This window comes from Pseudorasbora parva, chromosome 3 (assembly GCF_024679245.1).
Source record: "Pseudorasbora parva isolate DD20220531a chromosome 3, ASM2467924v1, whole genome shotgun sequence".
NCBI lineage: Eukaryota > Metazoa > Chordata > Actinopteri > Cypriniformes > Gobionidae > Pseudorasbora > Pseudorasbora parva.
In genome coordinates this window covers 28,149,271-28,171,906 of record NC_090174.1, presented here as the reverse complement: position 1 = coordinate 28,171,906, position 22,636 = coordinate 28,149,271, and the positions used below count along the sequence as shown (strand labels likewise).

Below are 22,636 nucleotides of genomic sequence, written 5' to 3'. Positions count from 1 at the left end.
AAGAATAATTCACCCAAAGATGACAATTCATGTCAGCCTGTGTGATTGCATTCCATTCTTGGGCTATCAAGCTCATACAATACATCTAAATAGATCTAAACTGTGACCTTATTACTGATATACATATACTGATGATTTATAACATTTATTTGAAAAAATATATCATTTTAATCCTTCTCCGGCATTCTTTTGGGAAGTACACTTAGGGTCTCCACAAACCCCAGGTAACAAAATGCATGGGCGTCGGAAGCAAATAAAAAGTGGTTGGGTCAGTAGCTAAGGCAAAATATGATAGGTGGGGAAATTGTTTTGCAGGGGTCTGGGGTTTCCCCCACAGAAAAAAAAAAGATTTCATAGATGTGATTTCCTGCATTATAGTGCGTTTAAGGCCATATCCCTTTCCTATACCAAAAAAGACCTCAAACCAGTCAATACCAATAGTCTAATAAAAAGGCTATATTCATTTAACTGCCATAGAAATCTACAGGTTCACAGATAATGATAATGAATAAGTTGCATGTTTTTTATTCTCCGTATCCAGACAGAAAAAGTGCCGTTTACTAAACGATTGATTGGGCCATACAAAATTACAGAAATCACTAAATTATTTACTGTGGCTATAGAGTAGGGGTAAGACGCATGGCATCAAGTTTTGACGCATATCGAGCATAGGTTCGAATCCGCCTTTTGCCACTCTCGCTCTATTCCCTTTCCCCATCACATATCAGATCGGAAAGGTATTTATTTTCAATAAAAAAAAGAGAAATATTAGAAAAGGAGAAATAAAGCATTTAACATGTGTTTAATAATAAGTTTCTTAATAAGTTTCTCGGTTAAGGGGTAGTCAAGGTAAGCAGACATTTGCTGAATTAGAGACGATAAAAGTTAGTGGGTCCAATATCATTGGTCTTAAAAAGTGGGTGGGCCCACTTAGCACCCACACACAATGGTTCCGACGCCCATGACAAAATGTAATTTTGTAACAAAACAATTGGGTTTTTTTTTTTTTTAGAACAAATGTAATTTTACTCTATTATTGTTTTACTCAACATCTTTGCTGTTTTTGGAGTATTTATAATAATTTTCACATTTATATAAATATATTTTTAATGGATTTTCACACAAAATCTGTTTTTTATGTAAATTCACTTCATAAAAGACACAAATTTCTAACTTTCATTTGTGGGGATAACATGGATAATTTAACATGGTTTAGTGTAAATTTTTTGCCCATTTTTTTGGGAAAATAGTTTTAAAATTAACATAAAATGACTTTTACCAGTAAATTGCTGCAGAGCTGCATCTAAATGATATTTTTTCAATGATGTTACAGTTATGATTACAATCAAACCGGAACAAGAGAAAAGTCTTGTTTTCTTTCTTTAGAGATTTCTTATAAGATTTCTTTCGAGTCTTTAGAGTTTATCATGTATTTCAAACATCTGATTTTCTTATAACTACAAATGTAATCTACACTTCAGTTACTAACTGTAACAGAACAAAAATGAACAGAAATGAATTATATTACATATTGAGTAAAAAAATACACTGTGTGTGTGTGTGTGTGTGCGTGTGCGTGTGTGCGTGTGTGCGTGTGTGCGTGTGTGCGAGATCATTTTGCATTGTGGATGTTTTATGCATTGTGTGCCACTTCATTTCTGTATGCGTGTTCTGTGTTGTTTCTGTTTTTGAGGATGAATTTTGTCCATTTTCTAAGCGAAAGACCCTGAGTGTGACTTTTTTTGTCACACGAACATAAAAACAGATATCAATCCAATTCTTCTTTTTTTTTATTTGTAGATCTAGAGAGCATGGACAAGGTTACAAAGTCTCATGCCATTTGGACAAAGGGAAAACAAATTATTTGAGTCCTTTTCTGACCTTTTTGCGTCAGAAAAGACCCTGAGGTCCCTTTTTCTCCTAGTTTTACCAACACAACACAAATATTCACCACAAATATTTGGCTCAGATTTTCACAAGTGATATGTCAGTTCTGTTCAGACTAATGCATAAAAAACACCAAACAGGCTGAATGAAAATACATATTCAATTACTGACTAGGTGGTGCTTTAAAAAAAAACAGCATGCAACTTTGTTTTAACACCCGCTTGTCAGGAGAGAAAAAAGAATTGTAACAGTAATGTACATGTTTTCAAATAGCCATTCAGATTTTTTTTCACTGTGGTTTTTATCAAACAGTAGCAAATACAAGAGTACAGAGAGCTGATTCCACATTCTTCCTCTCCTAATCACTGACACAAAATAGTCTGTTCATGAGCGCCACCAAGTTGAAGTTTTGTGTAACTTCAGCAGCTCTGAGCATGTGACAAAAGTGTGAATCTTATCGGTTTTCTTCCTGGTGATGTGGAAAAGAGTTTAGAACATCTCTACATTAAAAAAAAAAACACTCAGCCTGTGTTTGTGTTGGTCTGTACAGAAACATTAACATCCGGTTATTTAAATAAAAAATGTACTTGCACTGAATATTCATCTTGATAAGAACAGACCTTTAAAAGGTAAACAGAATCACCCATTTACCTGAACTAAATCATATCTATTTTCTTTTTTTTGCTCTAGATTAACATCATGCAGAGTGAGACTGTCCAGGATGTCGTCCTGTTAGATCCTCGCTGGCTTTGTAGTAACGTACTTGGAAAGCTCCTCTCAATTGAAACCCCCAAAGCGATCCACCACTACCGAGGCCGCTACCGTGTGGAAGAACTCCAAAACCTCGTCACCGAAGGCGACATCGATGAACTTCTCCAGGTGCTCGACGCCATGGACGTATGTGCCCGTGATTTAGCCAACCCGGGAATGGTGGACATCCCTGCCCTGATACGAACGGGTGGCCTACAGCACACCTGGACGGATGAGGAAGACATCGAAGGCGAGGACACTTTGCTTTATGGTGGAGTGCGCGTGGTCCCCGCGGAGCACTTGGCACCATTCCCTTGTGGACTTTTCCACAAGTTCCAAGTGAACTTATGCCGGTGGGGCCGGCAACAGAAGCCTGATTTCGAGCCCGAGGATGTGAAGTTGTGGAGCGGTGGAGCGCGGGTCGGACTCGGTGGTGCTGAGGCTCTGGTTCTGCTTGTGAACCACGGGCAGGGCATGGAGGTACAGTTACGAGGACCTGACACAGATCCCGGACGTTGCTATGCTTTGTTGGACACATTGTGCGGAATGGCGGAGGGTCTCTTAGCTGCTACATTACCCGGTTTGCTCACCGCCAGACATTATCTAAGCCCTCAGCAGCTGCGGGAACACCACGGCCCTGTCATGCTCTACCAGCCGAGGGACTTTTTCCGTGCTCAGGCGCGAGGCGAGAACGCGCTGTCAAACACAATGGGTGGCTACCGTGAGAGCTTTGTCAGTATCGTAGCATTAGGTTGCATCCAGGTCTACAAACAAGGCAGCCTTGGCGGGGAAGTGGCCGCGGCTGAAGTCAGTCACCTGGCTCGACGCAAGCTCTGCCGCCTGCTGGACCCACCTGATGCCCTCGGAAAGGACTGGTGCCTGCTTGCCATGAACTTGGGGCTTAGCGAGCTCGCTGCTAAATACAGTTCTGGCACCAACGGGACTCCGCCTGCAGACCCCCTTTCCCTTCTCAGCCCCACAGCCACGCTCCTGCAGGAGTGGAGCCAACGACCCGATTCAAGCATAGGCATTTTGGTCGCTAAGCTGCGAGAACTTGGCCGTCGGGACGCTGCAGATTTCCTCCTCAGAGCTGCGCCAGTGTTCCGAGTCAACACGGAGATTCTGGGATCCCCACCGGAGCCCTACAGCCCAGTGTGTAACGGGGGCGGCACGTCCTACAACTCCATCAGTTCTGTGATCTCTCGTTAGGACGTCACTGGTGTCTATAGAGAAACGTGCAATTAACCGGCAGAGTGGTGTTAAAAATCAAACCTCCCTGGTGTCCTGAGACTGAAGTATTTGAATCAGATACTCTTTTCATGTCCATTTTGTTGCCCTTCGCGATTTCTGAATGTTCATCCTTGGTGTCTCTCAAAAGGTGCCTAATTTTATGATGTAACTTTTTTTTTCTTCCTGCAAATCTTTTATCGACTGTCTTGCATTCCCAAGGTGAAACAACTGTAGATGGCCTTTCTCAAAACGTTCTTATCGAATGAATCCTTTTATATAATCAGACAGCTGTTAAAGAGAAATTACACTAAATTTGATGACCGAATGATAGATCACTAAGTGCTTGGCAACATTATTTAATAAATGACTCAAGCTATTGAGTGCCTTGAAGATGGTTAACTGTTGACAAAGAGCCATCATTTTAGATTTCAAAATTGGATGTGCACCCCTGCAGGTGCTTCAGTGTTTACCTGTCTTACGAAGCTTTTAATGAACATATCTATTACGCAACAATAGATTTATTCTTGTTGCCAAACATAGGAAATTGTGTAGGTTACATTTACTACCTAAATGTTTCTTATTGCAACCAAAAGGCATAATTTGTCAGACATGATTTGACTGATAAAGCACAAGACAACATACTAAACATTCCTTTAAAAGCAAAAATACATGGTCAGTTATTTTAAAATCTGGTTTCTGAAATCCTTCACATTTGTCCCGTTCACACTTATACTTGTCACATTCACTTCTGAGAAATATTACTGTTCTAACTACCTATCAGATGGAAATGATAAAATAATCAAGGCACTTACATGACAAATACGATTTCATTCTTTATTTTTTTATTTAAAAAATGTCTGCTTCAGTGTATTGATAAGCATGATCTTTGTTGCAATTGTTCAGCTTAATATATTCGGTTTCACATATTTACACTGTTGTTGAGTGTTTAAGACCAATTCATTTTGAACACTTAGTCATGTGTATTCTTTACACTGAAAAATTAAAAAACAAAAGTCATAAAATATGTCAACATCTGTATCGATGCCGTTCCTCAGTTAGGAATACCTGTCTGGTTGTAATGAAAGTGGCATAATGGACACAAATGTAGTGACAAATTGAATACTGTAGATGGCAGCAAAGACCCTGTTGCGTCTAAACACATGGCTGTCTCTGGCTCTCCTTCAAAGGAGACAGTTTCATTATGTTTTTTTATGTAAAAAAAACAAAACAAGAACTGTTCCATATTATATTTTGGGACAGATCTATCCTCCAACCCTCCTTCTTTCCCCTTGCAGGCTTAAAATCTTGAACATTTCTAAAAGGGAATCAGGCATATTTTGTTCTCTCATTCCAAAAGGCACATTTTTATATTGTGATTTAGTCCATGTGTTATGGAGCTCTTTCTCTGTTTAGCTGTGGTCAAGGTTTGTGATTTCCCCACTCGAAGACTTTAGCAGGGTAAATCAGAGGAAAATTTATCCTGGTGTATTTAAGACTTGTACAGTCATCTCTTTGCACAAGACCTTCACATTATTTCTCTATTTATATTATGTTCGCATGTCTCTGAATGCCATGTCCTTAATACTTCCTTCATCTTTACCGTGTACTACTTTTTTATATATAATAAATTGTTTACTCAATGATTCTCATGAATGTTTTTCCCCCCAATATTTTCAAGTGTTGTTTGCGCTATTTTACATTTTGCTTTTTGAAAATCTTTTTTAGGAGAATAATAATACATTTCATTTATGAAGCACCCTAACTTAAGGGCACTGTACAAAGAAAATATACTATCTGAAGACATAAAAGTTAGAAACGTTCATAGTTCTATGGGAGCACACAACAAAAAATAAACACTAGCAGAGATGAGCTGAGAAACTGAGAGAAAAGATCTGAAGGAAAGAGACGTTTCATGAAAGAGTGTCATGAAAATTGCAAGGACAGGAAGTATTCCCCTATAGCTGATTACTTGGTCTAACTTGTTTAATATGCTATTAAACCTGTCCCAGTAACATTCCGTGTATTTTATTTTCAAATGTATTGTACATTCAGAGTAAAATGGCCTTTGCATGAAGGCGACTCTCCCACGGATGCCTTCAAATCAACCGTGAGAAGCAGGGCCCACTAAAGCAACTTTAAATATGATAATGATTACACAATGAATATTCAGTCATGTGCTTGTTTTTTTGTTTTTTTGAGGAGTCAGATCATGTGGCATGACAGAGCTTGTATTATTCAGCAAACGGAATTACCACACCTCTATTTCAACATAATATATTGAAGCTTTGATGTTTGCTTATTTCTTTTTAGAGGTATTTTTCCAATTCAAAGAATCTTTATCAATTGATGTTAAAGGTTCTTAAAGAGATAGTTCACCCAAGAATGAAAATTATATCATTCACTAACCCTCAAGTTGTTCCAAACCCGTAAGAATGTGTTTGTCACCCCATTCAGATCTGCTTGGTTACAAACATTCTTCCAAATTTCTTACTTTAAGTTCAGCAGAAAAAAAGTCATACAGGTTTGGAACAACTTTAGAGTGAGTAAATGGTAGAATCCTAATTTTTGGGTGGACTATCCCTTTAAAGGAACCATCCATGCCAAAACAACCTTTGTTTTTAAGAGTTTAGCTGACAGACACACACACAAACTATTTAGTGACAATGTAATAGGCTACTAATGCAACACAGAGTCGTGTTTGGCGTATATTGCTCACACTTGATCAATTGTAGGCTATTTCTTTTAACTGCTCCTTTTTGATCACTGCTGAAGAGATTGGTTGATGCGTGATAAGTGATAACTGAGCAATCTTCCCATCCACAGCTTGTGCACTGCTTGTGACAGCCATGCCCATTAATCAGTATGTTTCCTCTTGTTGTTATGTAGATTCAGGAGCACTCTAATTCTGACCTGCCACAAATCTTGACAATGAATGTAAACAATGTGGAATGTTGTTACAGAGTCAAGTTATAGGATTAGATAAGATGCACTGACGTCCTCATCACATAGATATGCTGATAGTGGCCTAAATTCAATATTCACTGATCTTGGTGGTTTCGATGTGAGAGTGAGTGTGCAAGGCCATGCAGTTTAATGCATTCATATCGTTTACTTATTGTATTGTATAGTTCCTTCCTTGTGAAAATATGAGACTAGGCTACCTATTAAAATAAAGAGCTAATTTTGTTTTATGGTCTTTTATAATTAAGTATATAAGCGTTTTAAATGTATTTATTCACAAATTATCTAGTCAGGTGTTAGAATTGTGGTTTGGTAATTACATCTAACATTTCTCATTCAATTGTAATAGATTTCAAGTTGTGTAAAGAGCCTATCTTTGAACACTTTGGGTGTATAAGCACTACTTGCTGGTTAATAATAATAAGGTAGCCTATACAAATCTTTACGGTAGTTTATTTAGCCACATTGTTTTATTTTTCTTCATGAGTAATATCATCTGTCGGGAACTCATCACGTGCCGGTGGGTCACATGCTCTGCAACTGACGTGTTGTCGGGGGGCGGGATTGAAAGGAGTCTCGACCAATGAGAAATTGAGGAATTTGCCTTCAGCTGCAGTATAAACTTGTGGCTGGCGTCGGCGACAAAATATTCTCTTCAGGATTCAGGACGACAGGGTGAGTCAGGAGTTTTTAAAGCTTTCCGAGAGCTTGTTGTTTTTGCGTTTATTAAAAAAAAATAATAATAATAATAAAAAAAACGCGTCTAACGTTATATGGACACTTAAAAACTATTTTGTTAAATATTTTTTTAGCTACAGAACTGATGGAGCTTGTTAGGTCGCTCTGTTGCTGATAGATTCTTATGAACTGTAACGTTAATGCAAAATACATCCTTGAGACACACGGTTAACGATAACGTTACACCTTGGTTTTTATAGCTGGGTTAAACACAGTGCTTTTCTCTATATCCATTTATCTAAAAATTGTTGCAATGGTTTCTTTTTCGATTTCCGCGGCCTGGTTTCGCTCTTTGTTTTCTTTTCCTGGGAAACTGGGCTGCAACCACCCAGATCCCGTGACTTGTGCTACAAGAGGAACATCGTATTCTCTTCTGTATTCAGACCAGTCTGTCCGGAGGCCCGTGCTGTGGACACATATTTTTTTCGAAGATAAAACGTTACAGATATCTATTTAGATTCGTTTTTCTTCGACGGCATAGGTCAGTCTGTCTTTTTTATTTAACTTACGCGTCCAGTTGCATTACTCTAGGTGGCTTTTATTACTATTTAAAAGAACGTTATTAACTACATCTGCCAGCTGGTGCATCTTTACACGGTGTAAACAAATATGTCGTGGCGGTAATCTGATCTCAAGACACTGTGGAAATATACGCCTGTTCTTTTAAATATACATAAACGTTTAATTATACAGCATTGTGGTGACTACTAACGAATATTTGGCTTTACATTTCAAGCTATTTAAACATTTGCACCATTAGATAAAACATTTGAATTCTGACTTGTTTACTCATAAGAACGTGTCGAGAGAGTCGAAATTATGACAGTAATTCTGGTTTTAAAAGGTCGCATTATTCCCATAATTCTCTATTTATTTATTTTATTTTTAAATTTATTTATCACAATTTTGACTTTTTTTTCTCATAATTTAGATCCCCCCCCCCCCCAACCTGATCCACCAGACATTGAATATTTGTACTAAAATGTCTCCATTCAGAACATTTAGAAATAAAACAGTTCATGGTCACTTTTTGCAACATGTCTGATCTGTTGTTGTTTCCCCCCTGCAGTGTTTTGATCATGAGGGTATATTTGGCAGCGTTCACATTGTGCCTCAGTGCAGTATTTGCTGCTCCTACTCTGGACAAGCAGTTAGACGACCATTGGGAGCAGTGGAAGAACTGGCATAGTAAAAAATACCATGAAGTGAGTGTTAAAGGTTCATTGCTGGCTTTAAAATAACATGAACAACTTGAAAATGGAACAAGACGTCGAACTCGTGTTATCTCTTTCAACACAGAAGGAGGAGGGGTGGAGGCGAATGGTTTGGGAGAAAAACTTGAATAAGATCGAAATGCACAATCTCGAGCACTCCATGGGCAAACACACTTACAGACTCGGAATGAACCACTTTGGCGACATGGTAAGACTGATGTTTTTTTGAGGCGTATGCTTACTGCTTTATGAACTTCTTTCAGCATTCATCAATATATTTTCTATTTACAGACTCATGAGGAGTTCAGGCAGGTGATGAATGGCTTCAAGCACAAGAAGGAGAGACGATTCACTGGATCCTTCTTCATGGAACCCAACTTCCTGGAGGTCCCAAACAAGTTGGACTGGAGAGAGAAGGGATATGTGACTCCTGTGAAAGATCAGGTGAGATGGCTGCCGTTATCTTAAATAGCTAGAAATGATATATCGTTGAATATGCGCACACACACACAAACAAAAAACTGGTCTGACCACTATGGAAATTAGACCTATATGATGAATGGGGAAGTGTAAGTTGTTTTTCCCGATAAAATGTGTCATAAATAAACCACATACACCATTTGCATTTAATCTATTTGGACACTTAAATATGCTTTTTAGCCTATTTGTGCATAGCATTTGTCTAAACTAGTGGTCAACTATTTAGTAAACTACTAATATTTTGGTCACTTTAGATTAGGGTCCAATTCTCACTATTAACCACAACTTTTGCCTCAATAAACTCCTTATTACTGCATATTAATATTTAGTAAGGTCGTTTTTTTGCATTTAAGTTTAGGTATTGGGTAGGATTAAGGGATGTAGAATATGGTCAAGCAGAATAAGTCATAAATATGTACTTTATAAGTACTAATAAACAGTCAATATCCTATTAATATGCATTCTAATAAGCTAGTTAAAAGTAAGAATTGGACCCTAAACTTGTTCACAATAATATTCAAAGGTCCACTAACCCTAGTTTTCAAAACTCATTTTAATCTATGTGCAATCAAAGATTCTATAAATTAAAAAAGTAATATTTAAAATAACTAAACAATTTAAAAAAATAAAATAACTTGTTATTCACAGTTTCTACACAATAAAATATTTTAGAGCTTTCCATTACTTGTGAAAAGTAGCAGTTATTCAAAAATACCCATGGTTTATTAATTTACATGACTTTTCCAGTTCTAGAAATCACATTTTTAAAATTTGGCTTCTTCATATATCCAAGTTTTTTAAGGACATTTGACATGATGTAGGGGGAACCAATATAAGAAATATCTTAAATATTGTATGCTGAAATTATAATGCCCCATTTTATAATCGCTGTTCTAAAACATTTTCAAATGTGATCTTTTCAGGGTGAGTGCGGTTCTTGCTGGGCCTTCAGCACAACCGGAGCCATGGAGGGTCAGATGTTCAGGAAGACTGGAAAACTGGTGTCCCTGAGCGAGCAGAACCTGGTGGACTGCTCCCGTCCGGAAGGCAATGAGGGCTGTAACGGAGGTCTTATGGACCAGGCCTTCCAGTACATCAAGGACCAAAGTGGCCTGGACTCAGAGGAGTCCTACCCCTACTTGGGAACTGTAAGTTACATGACTTTTTATTCTTCTGAATTTCTTCTGATTAATTACATAAAAGATTACCGTAACAAATGCTTTATTTTACATTTGTTTTCAGGACGATCAACCCTGCCATTACGATCCCAAAAACAGCGCAGCCAATGACACCGGATTCGTTGACATTCCCGCTGGAAAGGAGCGTGCTCTGATGAAAGCTATTGCTGCTGTGGGACCAGTGTCTGTGGCTATTGATGCTGGACACGAGTCTTTCCAATTCTACCAGTCAGGTGTGCATATTTCTCACCACTGGTTGTTAAGCTTACTAAAAGACCGAGTTAAGACAGTAGAGTAAATGGAACCCTGTTGATGTAAACTAAAAGATGTGTGTATCTCTTGTTATAGGCATCTACTTTGAGAAAGAGTGCAGCAGCGAGGAGCTGGATCATGGCGTTCTTGCCGTTGGTTATGGTTTTGAGGGCGAGGATGTTGATGGCAAGAAGTACTGGATTGTCAAGAACAGGTAAGAAGATCATTAATACTGTACATTCATATAAAACCATGAACGGCAAATGTTTAAAGCCAGTGTTTTTAACCCAATGTGGCTCTTCTGTGTTGTAGCTGGAGTGAGAACTGGGGTGATAAAGGATATATCTACATGGCAAAGGACAGACACAACCACTGTGGTATTGCTACAGCAGCTAGCTACCCTCTTGTCTAAGGAAGATACCTCTAATATCGAGACTCGAGTCTTGGATACCCGAGTGGTTCACTGAAATCCACTAGTGTAGTAAAAAAGGAGTCTCCTAACACAGGGGACTGTGTCTCACAGCCTGATTGAGACGGAGAGAAACCTCTAGGCATTGTGTGACACTGTTTTAGGGACTATATGCAATTGTTTTTTTTTTGGTCATTTTAATGGCTTTGATTTAGTTGATTTTTGCCTCAATGTAAATACATATTCTTTAGTTTGAGTCAATGTACAAATGTGTTTTTTATTTCTACGTTCTGTATGATCAAATAAACTTTTAAACATGTAACTTTTTTCGTTTGGCTTGGATTTATATTACAATGGTTTTATATATAAAATTATATAAATGCATTTTTTTATTTATATATATATTATAAAAACATAGTTTTGCCCATAACCGTATACATTACTGTTTAAAAAAAAAAAAAAAAAATCAGCATATTAGAATGATTTCTGAAGGATCATGTGACACTGAGGACTGGAGTAATGATGCTAAAAATTCAGCTTTGACATTACAGCAATAATTTACATTTTAAAATAAATTCAAATAGAAATCAGATCTTTTAAATTGTAATACTGGAATATTTCAAAGTATTTCTTATCAAATAAATGCAACCTTGGTGAGAATAAGATACTATTTTCAAAAAAAGTTCCAAACCTTTGACCCATAGTATGTATCTGTCGCTGTAGCTTTACATGTCATTTGCAAAACAAATGTATTCTTATCACCTAAATTTTGTTGACTTGTGATTAGCAAACAAATTAAAACTAGTGCAATTAAACACAGTTCCCCCAAAAAATAAAATTGTCTTCCTTTACTCACACTCGCGTTGTTCCAAATCTGTATGAGTGTCTGTCTTCTGCTGAACACAAAAGTAGATATTTGGAAGAATGTTGGTATCCAGAAAGGAGACGGTAGCCAATGACTTCCTGTGACGGTTCAGTTCAGTTTTATTCATCCGTTCAGGAAATTTAATTTGTTGATGACACCCATTGACTTCCATAGTGTTTTACTGTGTTCAACAGAAGAAAGTAACTCGTACAGGTCTGGAACAACTTGAGGGTTAGAAAATTATACCAACATACCATCCCTTAAAGCCTATTTAAACAGGAAGTTAGTTGGTTAGACTAAATGGTACTGATTTTCAGTACTGCTTTCTACAACTTAAACCTAAGCAGCAGCATATCTGGGATCAATGTCATGTTCACGAGGGTTTACATTTTGTTTTCAAACATACGGTCACATTCCATTTCTTTCTTCACTGTATGTGTTGTGATCTTCAGGAGAGGTGAACATTAACTAGAGGGCTGTTCATTTGCTCGAGCAATACGATGTGTCCTATTTGTTTATCTCTTGGCAAGTTGCCATTAAACATGTGCCGTCATCATGATCAGCAAACTAAAACTTGTGGGGTGGAGATTAATGGGGTTTTGGCTCTTGTACTAGCAGGGAGGGGTCTGTTAGAGCGAGAGGGTTTATACGCTTTACCAACTAACAAACAACACATTGCTGAAGGCACAATATGTTCACATAAAATAAGTGAGGAAGGAAGACGGATTGCAAAAGACCAAATCTGAACTGGAAAGAGCTTGAATGTGTGGTTCGTGAAATAAGGAAAGAAAGAAAGGATTTAAAATACTGAAAATTTAATGTGATTCTGTTTACAAAAGCAAAAGCTTGCTTAAAAAAAAAGCTACTGTGATGTTTTGTATGTTAACTCGATGTCGTGTGGGTTTTCAATGTGTCAAATCACAGCCCAGATCTCTATTTTTTCTGTTTCTTGACAAATGACAAGTACTCCTCCACATCATCTGGAGAGCCCGCCACAAAGGGCGCTCTCTGGTGCAGTCCCTCGGGAATAATATCCAGGACGCGCTGGGTGCCTGTCGTGGCGATGCCTCCGGCCTGCTCGATCAGGAAGGCTATGGGGTTACACTCGTACAGCAACCTCAGCTGAGCATGAAACATGTGAGAAAAAAGAGAGCCACAGAAGTTACATAACGCCGATAAACCCACAATGGAAGTTTATTTTTCAAAGGGTCTAAACCGTGAAGACTTATCCTAGTTTTACCTCTTTTACGAGTTTGAGGCCGATATGTTTCATTTTCTCTTATCAATTGTCAATTTGGGTCATTGAGTATTTTTTGAGTTTATTCAGAATGGATTCATTTCAGTCTTATCTATGTAGAACAGAGAAACTAGACTGTGTAAATGCATACTAAAGTTTATACACTGATATTTCTTGAAAACTGCATTAACTGCAGATAACTATATGTGGGTCACTGCTTTCATGCTATAGTGTGTATTTGCTCCAGTTTGTGTTTGGTCACTTCTCATTGTCAGGAATGACACAGCTCTTCAACCTCAAATTAGAGGTTATCTGTTATCAGAATACAACCTGCCTGCACCTGCTGTAAACCATAAAGTAACCTACAGTATAAAACAGTGCATAGACTTGAAGTGTTCTTATGCCTTATGATGAAGTGACCTAGTCTGCTGCAGTGTTGTTATTGTTAACTAAAGCTAAAATTAATATGTAAATACTGTTAAGAGGTTTGACACCAAAACTCTGAAGACTAAAGGCACTCACACACTACAAGATAATTGAGCCGATTTTGGGCCCAATTCTCCCCTACGACAATCCTTGGTAAAGCCATGATTATCCAGAAATTTCTTGGAAAAATATTTTTGCAGTGTTTCGTCGGCAGAAAAATCCAAATTCACACCGCCATCTTGAAGTGCGTTCCACTTTGGGAAGTGGGCAAGTAAAGTTTATATGGACAGACCCTCGATTTTGACCAACGGAGCAAGTCTACTTCATATGTACACTTCAGGAAGCTCCAAATACCACAATCACACACGATTGTGACGTCACTCACCGCAGATCGCGTTTAATTTACCCCCACCACAAACAACTGTGAAATATTATTTTGATATTTGAAGCACTCCAAACACACCAATATATATTTAGAATGTATATAGGTGTATATTGCTTAGAAAAAAATTCAAGGGCGTTCCAGTTCAGCCCATTAGAAAGGTTCCACCAGTTGTAGGAACTCATGCAACATGAGCAATGATGTAGGGAAGGGCATAAAAAAACCACAGGAACACGGCAAGGTCTATTATCAACGTTTCTTCTTTCCTGTCATCCTCCATGTATGTTTACTCTAAAACGGTTATATTTTTTTTAATCATCATGTTTGTGGTCTCTCACATTTTAAAAATGCTTGTACAATTTTTTTAAATCTTTATATGTGGGCCAGCCTTTACTCATTAGTGTTTCACTTTGAGATGTTCCTATGGATTTTTATAACAGTTTTTCAATTGATGAGTCAAATAAGGTCTGTAGTAAACATAACTTCACTGTACTCTGTACCTTATGCTACTCTTGAATTGATAAATTGATTTAAACGGTTGTGAATCAGTGAATCGATCAATGATTCGGATAGCGTGCCAAACTGCTGAAATCACATGACACTGGCGTGACACTGTGATCATCGATCGATTCACTGATTCACAACCGTTTGAATCTTTATTTGAGGATTGAACACAAACAAGGTAGAGAAGACAATGCTGAATAAAGTCGTAGTTTTTGCTATTTTTGGACCAAAATGTATTTTCGATGCTTCAAGAGATTCTAATTAACTAACTGATGTCACATATGGACTACTTTGATGATGTTTTTATTCCCTTTCTGGACATGGACAGTATAGTGTGCATACACTTAGATATGCTCTGGGACTAAAATATAAAATATCTTAAACTGTGTTCCGATGATGAACAAAGGTCTTACGGGTATGGAGCGACATTAGGGTGAGTCAATAATGACATCAATTTCATTTTTGGGTAAACTAACCCTTTAAACTAAAATAAAAAAAAATAATATATAAAAAATAACAGCTAATAAAAAATTCTATAATACATAAATAATACCAAAATTACACTGAACACAACCATAAGATTAACCTGATGTCAAACACTTTACTGTAACATAACATAATAAAAATCTTAATACTCATTATTTTATCATATTACTATCACCAGATTTTTATATGACCAGTTTCCACTGTTTGCCCTGAATATCTGAAAACACGTGATCTCACCTTTCCTTTTGGACTCTTCTCATTGGCTGGGTACATGAATATGCCACCATAGGCGATGGTACGGTGTATATCAGACACCATCGACCCAACATACCTGGCACCATACGGGGCACTGCCATCCTGTGAGACAGTTACATTATATCAAATATAATATCAGGATATGTCATCAGTATTCATGAATGAACAAAACCTCAAACTTTCTTCATATATTTGTGCTTTGAATTAGAAAATTTGATTATACATGATCTTTCTAGGCTTGGATTTGTAAACAAACTGAAAATACATTTGACTTGCATCACAGTGTGCAAACAATCTAAAAAACAAAATGGCTGGGAACAAAGGTCACATGTGCTTCAATAAAAGAGGATAGGAAAGCAGGAAGTAGTGTGAGAAGTTCCAGGAAACTGAAACCCAGCTGGACAGCTAAAACACACCGGTGGCTCTTTATTTGACAGAGTACCTGTTACCCTTCTTACATGTACTAGTTAGTAACCCAAAACCAAACCCTACTCCAAATCCTAATTATATAGTAAGCAAGTTTTGTTAGTTAATTTTTCTCAGTACTTATTTGTATAACAAGGACACATTAAAATGAAGTGTAACCCACACATCTATCATCAAATTAAATGCCTCTTTCTTTAGAAAGATAGCATGTTTCTGACAACACTTCTACGAAAACGACTTGATAACAATATACCTGATTAGCAAATTTCCCATTTTGTAATGCAGTATTTTATCTAAGACAAGGCCTTCAGGGGTTTTGTTTACTTTTCCTTCTTATCACCGTCAGACTGCTTAAGATGATCTTAAAATGAAGAAACAAAAACATGTATTCCTGGAACCACAAAATCTCACATCTATTCTCTACAAAAAACTTTAATAATTAACTAGCTGACCCACAGAAAATTCATACTCTGCATATTTTGTGATCACACTGCACCCAGTCGCTCTTGAATCAGTTACATATGCTGAGTCTATAGTTCCAGGTCAGGAAACAGAACAGGACTCATTCTGCAGAGGAAGCCGCTCATCACTTTCCAGCATATGTAACGTGTAAACATCAGCTGATGCTAAGCACGGCCTTGCTGTCATGCAAGCTGTTGATCAGTCAGCAAGCATTATTCAGACTCACTTTGTTTTAAAACTAAGTGATCTTCAGGCCAGCTAAGCAACATTCCCTGTTCTGTCGCAACATGTCATGAACATGTGAGTAAGGCTCTGTCACATGATGTGTTGTGCCCAGCAAATCTCCTTGTACACTCAACAGTTTGATTTGTTCTCTGTAAGTGTTGTGATTTTACGGACACACTTAGCTCAGAAAATCTCAGCAAGCAGCAATAAGTCATTCTCAAAATAATATATGTAAACAGGCTAAGCAAATACTTTGTATATGTATGATGTGGAACCCACCTCTGGGTATTTCTTGTGCTTTAAATACTCATTGACTGCAGGCTCAAAGTACTTAGCATATCCCTCGTTGATACTGTAAATCTTCCCCTTTTTCTTGATCTTCACATTTCTGTCTGTCAGAATGAATTCACCAATTGCCTGAAGAAGAGGAACACCAAAAAAATCATGAGCTCATACAATGACACACAACTGTAGCCTAGCCTACTGTATGTTGTAATAGAACGCGTAAACTAAATATAAATTAACCAAAGATGAGGAATCAAAACTGGTCCACTACAGCCACAAATTATTCAAGACGTTTATCCGAAATTGAAAAAAAGAAGTGCCCCCCCAAAATTCTAAAAATGTTAAACTATAAAGAGAAGTGAAACAATTACTCTCAGTAGGTAACACATTGAATAACCATAATAAAAAAAGTTTCACAGTTTACTACATAACTAGTTTTCTTTTTAAGACAATATTATGTTCGGTGTCTGTCATTTTGCTCGTAATCTGTAGCCTAAAGTCGTTAAACTGTAGCCTAAACTATTCACTTGAATTACTTGAATAGACAGTGGCCATAAATATCTCGAGTTATAACCTACTTTAATATTTATTTCATAAAGTCCTATCATTATTATTCAGTCTATCATTTCAGCAGATTGAACTTTTTGTGCGTACTGGGTCCAGCATGAAGAAGTTTACTCCAGCTCCTGTGCTGAGAGCCACTACCGTGGCGCTGCCGTAAAGAGCGTAACCCGCACACACGATCTGATTGCCAGGTTGTAGGGCGTCCTTGACGGTCGGTTCTCCATCTGAGGCCTGAAACAGGAAGAAAAAAAAACTGAATCAGCTGTCTGTCTACAAAGACTAGAGTGAATAGCCTCATCGTGATTATGGACCGTTAAAGGAAATAAAATTGTACATGCACATCAGCATTTAACAAAACCAATGACACCACCTAGAGTACATGTTTTGTTACTGTAGTTCTAAGTGAAGTACTAGTAGTAAGGAAAAAAAATAAAATTATATATATATATATATATATATATATATATATATATATATATATATATATATATATATATATATATATATATATATATATATATAATCGTTCAATAATAGATTAATAAGGTAGTTGTGCCGTTTCTATTCATTATAGTGCACTTAATAAAATAAATTAAAAATGATATTCAATTCATTGCTTAGCCAATATTTGTCATCAGGCAGGGTCAAATGCAGCCAGCATACCTCGTCAATCTGCATGGAAAAGTAGCACAAGAACACCAAACATCAAACCAATCCATCCCACACACATGGAAACACAATTCTATTATTATTATTATTATTATTATTATTATTATTATTATTATTATTATTAGTAGTATTATTATTGCATTTGCTCATGGGTTTCTCGCATGCACCAAAAGTAGTAGGCTACACCAAATGCACATGCAACTCCAATCTTGCAGTCAACAGATGCAGTGCAAACACCATGTCAAACACTCACCCTTTTGTAGATGGCGAAGATGGTGCCTATGGGGGCCAGACAGTCAATGTTGGAGGATCCATCCAGAGGATCGAAACAGACTATATACTTTCCCTGTGACAAACAGCAGCCTGAAGTGAGTACGCATCGGAATGAGACAGCGACCTCATGTGGTAATTATCTAAATAAACTTCAACAAATATACATTAGCACTGTACAATAGACTGACATAAATAGTTTTCAGCAGCCATAACTTATTTTCAAACCACACAGGCATTTATAAAGTTGTATTTACTTATGCTTTCAGATGTGCAATTTTATTTTACTTCACTATTAACATTTTAACATTGCCCTTTGGCTGTATTTGTGGAAACTAATTATAGGCCTACTTTATCCTATTCTAACCATTTTGATAAAATACATATTATTATTATTTTTATTATTCATTTCAAGAGAGTAAAAATCTGCTGGCATGAATACCAGGAACTATCAGGAATTTAAAGACAGCATTCTAAACATCAGAAATCAGTCTTGGATTTATTTGTCTTCAGTCATCCAAAGCAAGCTCAACATTTTAAACAACACATTCTGAGCTATTCTCTCTTTTATCCAACAGCAATGTTTCTAACGAGCAGCAGAACCATTTTATTATATAAGCACATTCATATTTACTTGTTAGATTAGCGTTCATTGCTGAAATAAAAACTTTCTATTCATTCTACCTTTGGTTCATAACAAAATCGTAAACATGACACCATGGGGTCTATTGCACAAAACTAAGGGATTAAGCTGTGATATCTTAATGATCATGGCTCAATTTATCCGCTAATCCAAATATGACAAGTTTGACACTCATGATGTTAGACGTGAAGTTACGTAACCGATCATGAAATGCCAAAATCAAATATGCACATATTCAATATAGAATAAAAAAGATAAACAACGTTTTCAGTTAGCAGTGATTTAAAATTTATTTTGTTGTTGTTGTTGTTTGTTTGTTTGTTTGTTTGTTTCCAGAAAATGTGGACTAAACTCATTGTGAAGCTTTTAATATGCACTAGGAGCTTGACTGACTCTCTTTATTTGCTCTTTATGAAAAGAGCGGCATAAACCTATCTTTTGTGGAAAGAAAAACATCCTACAAGTTTAGAATGACATGATGGTATAAGTAAATAATGACAGAGCTTTCTCTTTAACAGTAAAATACTGTATATGTTCATAACCAAGACTTATCACAATGCTCATACTCTTTTTTCAGCAGGTGTGTAGATGACGTCCTTGTTCTCCTCAGAAACCATCAAACAGGTGCCATAAGAGGCCTGCAGCATATTGATGACCAGATCATTGGAAAGCACATCCAACTTCTTCTGGTCATCGCCTGTGACGTTCACCTGCCCGGCAAGGCCGTGACTGTGTTCAGTGAAACCAGAGCATATTAACATCATTCAAAAGCAGATACTGAGGTTCAAATGCCAAAACAGTGGTGTTTCCTTAGTCACACAGAGAAAAAAGGTTTTAAGTGTACCTTTAGGGGTAAGGCTTTTTTGTGGTACCTTTAGGCTTCTTGTGGTAAGGTACATAGATGTCCTTTTAACGGTAACGTTACTACCCTAGTGACAAGCTGTTGTACCCCTAAAGGTACACTTTTGACACTTTTTTTCTCTGTGTTGAAAAAAAGTGTTTTACTTGAAATTTAGGGATTAAAGGGTTAGTTCACCCAAAAATGAAATTTATGTCATTAATGACTCACCCTAATGTCGTTCCACACCCGTAAGACCTTCGTTCATCATCGGAACACAGTTTAAGATATTTTATATTTTAGTCCCAGAGCATAATGCAGTCAATGCCCACTTCACTGTCCATGTCCAGAAAGGGAATAAAAACATCATCAAAGTAGTCCATATGTGACATCAGTTGGCGCCAAACTGCTGAAATCACGTGACATTGGCGACCCGAATCTTTGATCGATCATTGTTTGATTATTTTTGGAGGCACATGGAAGAGAAGACAATGCTGAATAAAATCATAGTTTTTGATATTTTTGGACCAAAATGTATTTTCGATGCTTCAAGAGATTCTAATTAACTAACTGATGTCACATATGGACTACTTTGATGATGTTTTTATTCCCTTTCTGGACATGGACAGTGAAGTGTGCATTGACTGCATTATGCTCTGGGACTAAAATATAAAATATCTTAAACTGTGTTCCGATGATGAACGGAGGTCTTACGGGTGTGGAACGACATTAGGGTGAATCATTAATGAGATCAATTTCATTTTTGGGTGAACTAACCCTTTAAAGTTTTTTTTTTTTTTTAAGTTAATATTAGTGTTTAATGTTAAGTTAGACATTTAGAGGAGTTTTGAATTTTGTGGTTACCATTATGCTGAAGAATATTTTCATTATGTACATTGTGTATGATGATGAAGGAAACTTCTTATAATTGATTTTCCAATTAAATCTTTTAATTTAAGTTCGACAAGTATATAAATACAATTTAAATTGTATTTGATGAAACTGAGTTGTAATTTTGGACCAAATCAATTACATTTTTTATTGCATGAATTCAGGTTTTTTGGGGGGCTACACATATTTGTTGGATGGTAATCCTGCCCTCAATTTGTGTTTGAATTAAATTGAGTTTGTCCGATACTAACTACTTATTATAGTGTACTAACCCTGAACCTACCACTAAACCTATAACCTTAACCCATATTATTGGCTGAGCTGAATGAACTTTCACCCTCTTCTGCTTCCTACAGTCAAAGCATGCGTTCACAACACAGTAAAGCATATTCATTCTCATAATGCATATATGAAAATTCAATGAAACTTACAGGTGAACGAGTCCAGCTTTCCTGACAGCAGACGAAATAGCTTTAATAGAAGTTAACAAGGAATTAATGAGCTGTGTGAGTTCTCCGGTGGACCCTTTCGCCTTCCGTCCCGTCTCCATCACAAAGCGAGTGAGGGTCCATACGTCCACATCAAAGACCGACTGATCCGACATTCTTACAGTATCCGAGTGTTGCAGCAGTTGGGCAGGCAGAGACTAAATGAACAGACTCTAGGCAGTCTTTTTACATACACAGTGAGTGGATGAAGGCCAAGGTTATATTGGTGAAGCAGATCAAGTGACAGTAGTATAGTCTGAATGCTAGTAGAGCCAGAGCTCAAAGAGCCCCACTTATAAAGCACGTTCCTTGGCTCTCAGCTTATTATTTATGTTCAATGTGGGCACATGACACATACTCAGGGGTTAGAAGGTCACGGGTCACAAATCAAAGCTCATGATTGTTTGTGACAACCATGTCCTAATGAACATCGGAGGTCTGTTAAATGAATCGCATTAATAAAACTGTGTATTTATTTTTATGTAAATGTGTCTCCATAACTAAAAATCAAACCCAGAACTGTGACTAAACACATCAAACACATTTAAAGGAAATGGATAAATAGCATGCTGCTCATGCATTATATTTGATTCACAGCACTGAAAAGTGCCATTAACATGCTTTCCGAGGACTTTATTTAAACTTCAACCCTCAAGAAGCACTGTTTACGCAATATATTTAAGCGCCGCTATAGACGTCCCTCTCCAGATTCAACAGATTTGACAGACATATTTCCAAACAAGCATTGCCTCATGCTCTTATTGCCTTAAATGTGGGTGCTTTAGAGCCCAAAATCAGTGGGCTCCAACACAGGAGAAATCACTGAACATAGGCTAGCCTTTCTCAGATCCTTTCTATACCCACATTTTGTTTTATACTGCAATATATTACAAATAATTATCATTAACATCTTGAAATTAACAGATTCACTTGCATTTATATTTTGGAAAAGGTCATATAGAGCAGCACCCCAAAATGTGTCTCAAATTTCAACTGGGCACTGTGCACCTTCTGGCCTTTACAGAAAAGGTCATCTGCTCTTCATTTGGTCTCTTGAATGTTTTGTACAGTAGGTCTTGTATTAAAATCTCTATTTATGTAGGAATTAGCCTTTTTCATTCACAAATAATATTGTTAACATAAAACTGTTTTCTCATTACAATGACACATGATTAAAGCATCAATAAATTGTTAAGTCATCATGAATTAAAAATGGACAATTCACCACCTATCTGCTTAATAAAGTTAGGAGATTTTGAAATATTGAGCTTCAAAGTTTATGCATTGCATATAGCAAAAAGTGAATGGGGAACACGTCTCTTTCATATATGAAAATGGCAGATACCGTAAATGTATTCTAAATGTACAATATCAAAATCCTCTTACATTTGTAAATGGGGATTTTTGGAACAGGTCGACTGCAGATAAAACCTTCTAATGATTAAAAAAATAAAATCACTTTCCACTTGGAATTATAAGGTTGCAAAAAATGAAGCAATAATTTACAAGAAACACAAACAGTTTACTTATAATTTGTTTTAAAACATTACATTTGTGTTAACAATGTGTGGACATGTACAATAAAGATCAATTGAATGCTTTCTTTGAGATTTATTTAACA

At 36.9% G+C, this 22,636-nt stretch overlaps 3 protein-coding genes across 6 annotated transcripts in view; 2 read left to right on the top strand and 1 right to left on the bottom strand.

Moving 5' to 3' along the window:
• The window catches only part of dapk1 (death-associated protein kinase 1), an 88,193-nt gene extending 82,686 nt beyond the window's left edge, over positions 1–5,507 (top strand). For both annotated transcript variants that reach the window (XM_067438284.1, XM_067438285.1), the window contains exon 26: positions 2,578–5,507. In XM_067438284.1, the coding sequence (XP_067294385.1) occupies positions 2,578–3,846 (1,269 nt within the window). In that variant the 3' untranslated portion in view covers positions 3,847–5,507. The remainder of the gene's footprint in view (positions 1–2,577) is intronic.
• Positions 5,508–7,427: 1,920 nt separating this feature from the next.
• Positions 7,428–11,421, top strand: ctsla (cathepsin La). 3 transcript variants are annotated; one of them, XM_067438280.1, is made up of 8 exons: positions 7,428–7,503; positions 8,636–8,771; positions 8,866–8,988; positions 9,072–9,224; positions 10,184–10,408; positions 10,503–10,671; positions 10,787–10,904; positions 11,003–11,421. In XM_067438280.1, exons 2-8 carry the CDS (start codon positions 8,646–8,648, stop codon positions 11,100–11,102), a joined length of 1,014 nt encoding a protein of 337 aa, XP_067294381.1. In that variant the 5' UTR covers positions 7,428–7,503; positions 8,636–8,645; the 3' UTR covers positions 11,103–11,421. The 3 variants fall into 3 exon arrangements, with proteins under 3 accessions (XP_067294381.1, XP_067294384.1, XP_067294382.1); XM_067438283.1 differs by lacking the exon at positions 7,428–7,503 and adding an exon at positions 7,918–8,041; XM_067438281.1 differs by lacking the exon at positions 7,428–7,503 and adding an exon at positions 8,025–8,047.
• Positions 11,422–12,762: 1,341 nt separating this feature from the next.
• fbp2 (fructose-1,6-bisphosphatase 2) lies at positions 12,763–21,216 on the bottom strand. The gene is made up of 7 exons (XM_067440074.1): positions 20,959–21,216; positions 19,365–19,527; positions 18,139–18,231; positions 17,307–17,447; positions 16,647–16,784; positions 15,237–15,356; positions 12,763–13,086 (listed from the first exon to the last, which is right to left on the bottom strand). The coding sequence occupies exons 1-7, from the start codon at positions 21,129–21,131 to the stop codon at positions 12,898–12,900; spliced, it is 1,017 nt and encodes a 338-aa protein (XP_067296175.1). The 5' UTR covers positions 21,132–21,216; the 3' UTR covers positions 12,763–12,897.
• Positions 21,217–22,636: the final 1,420 nt, after the last annotated feature.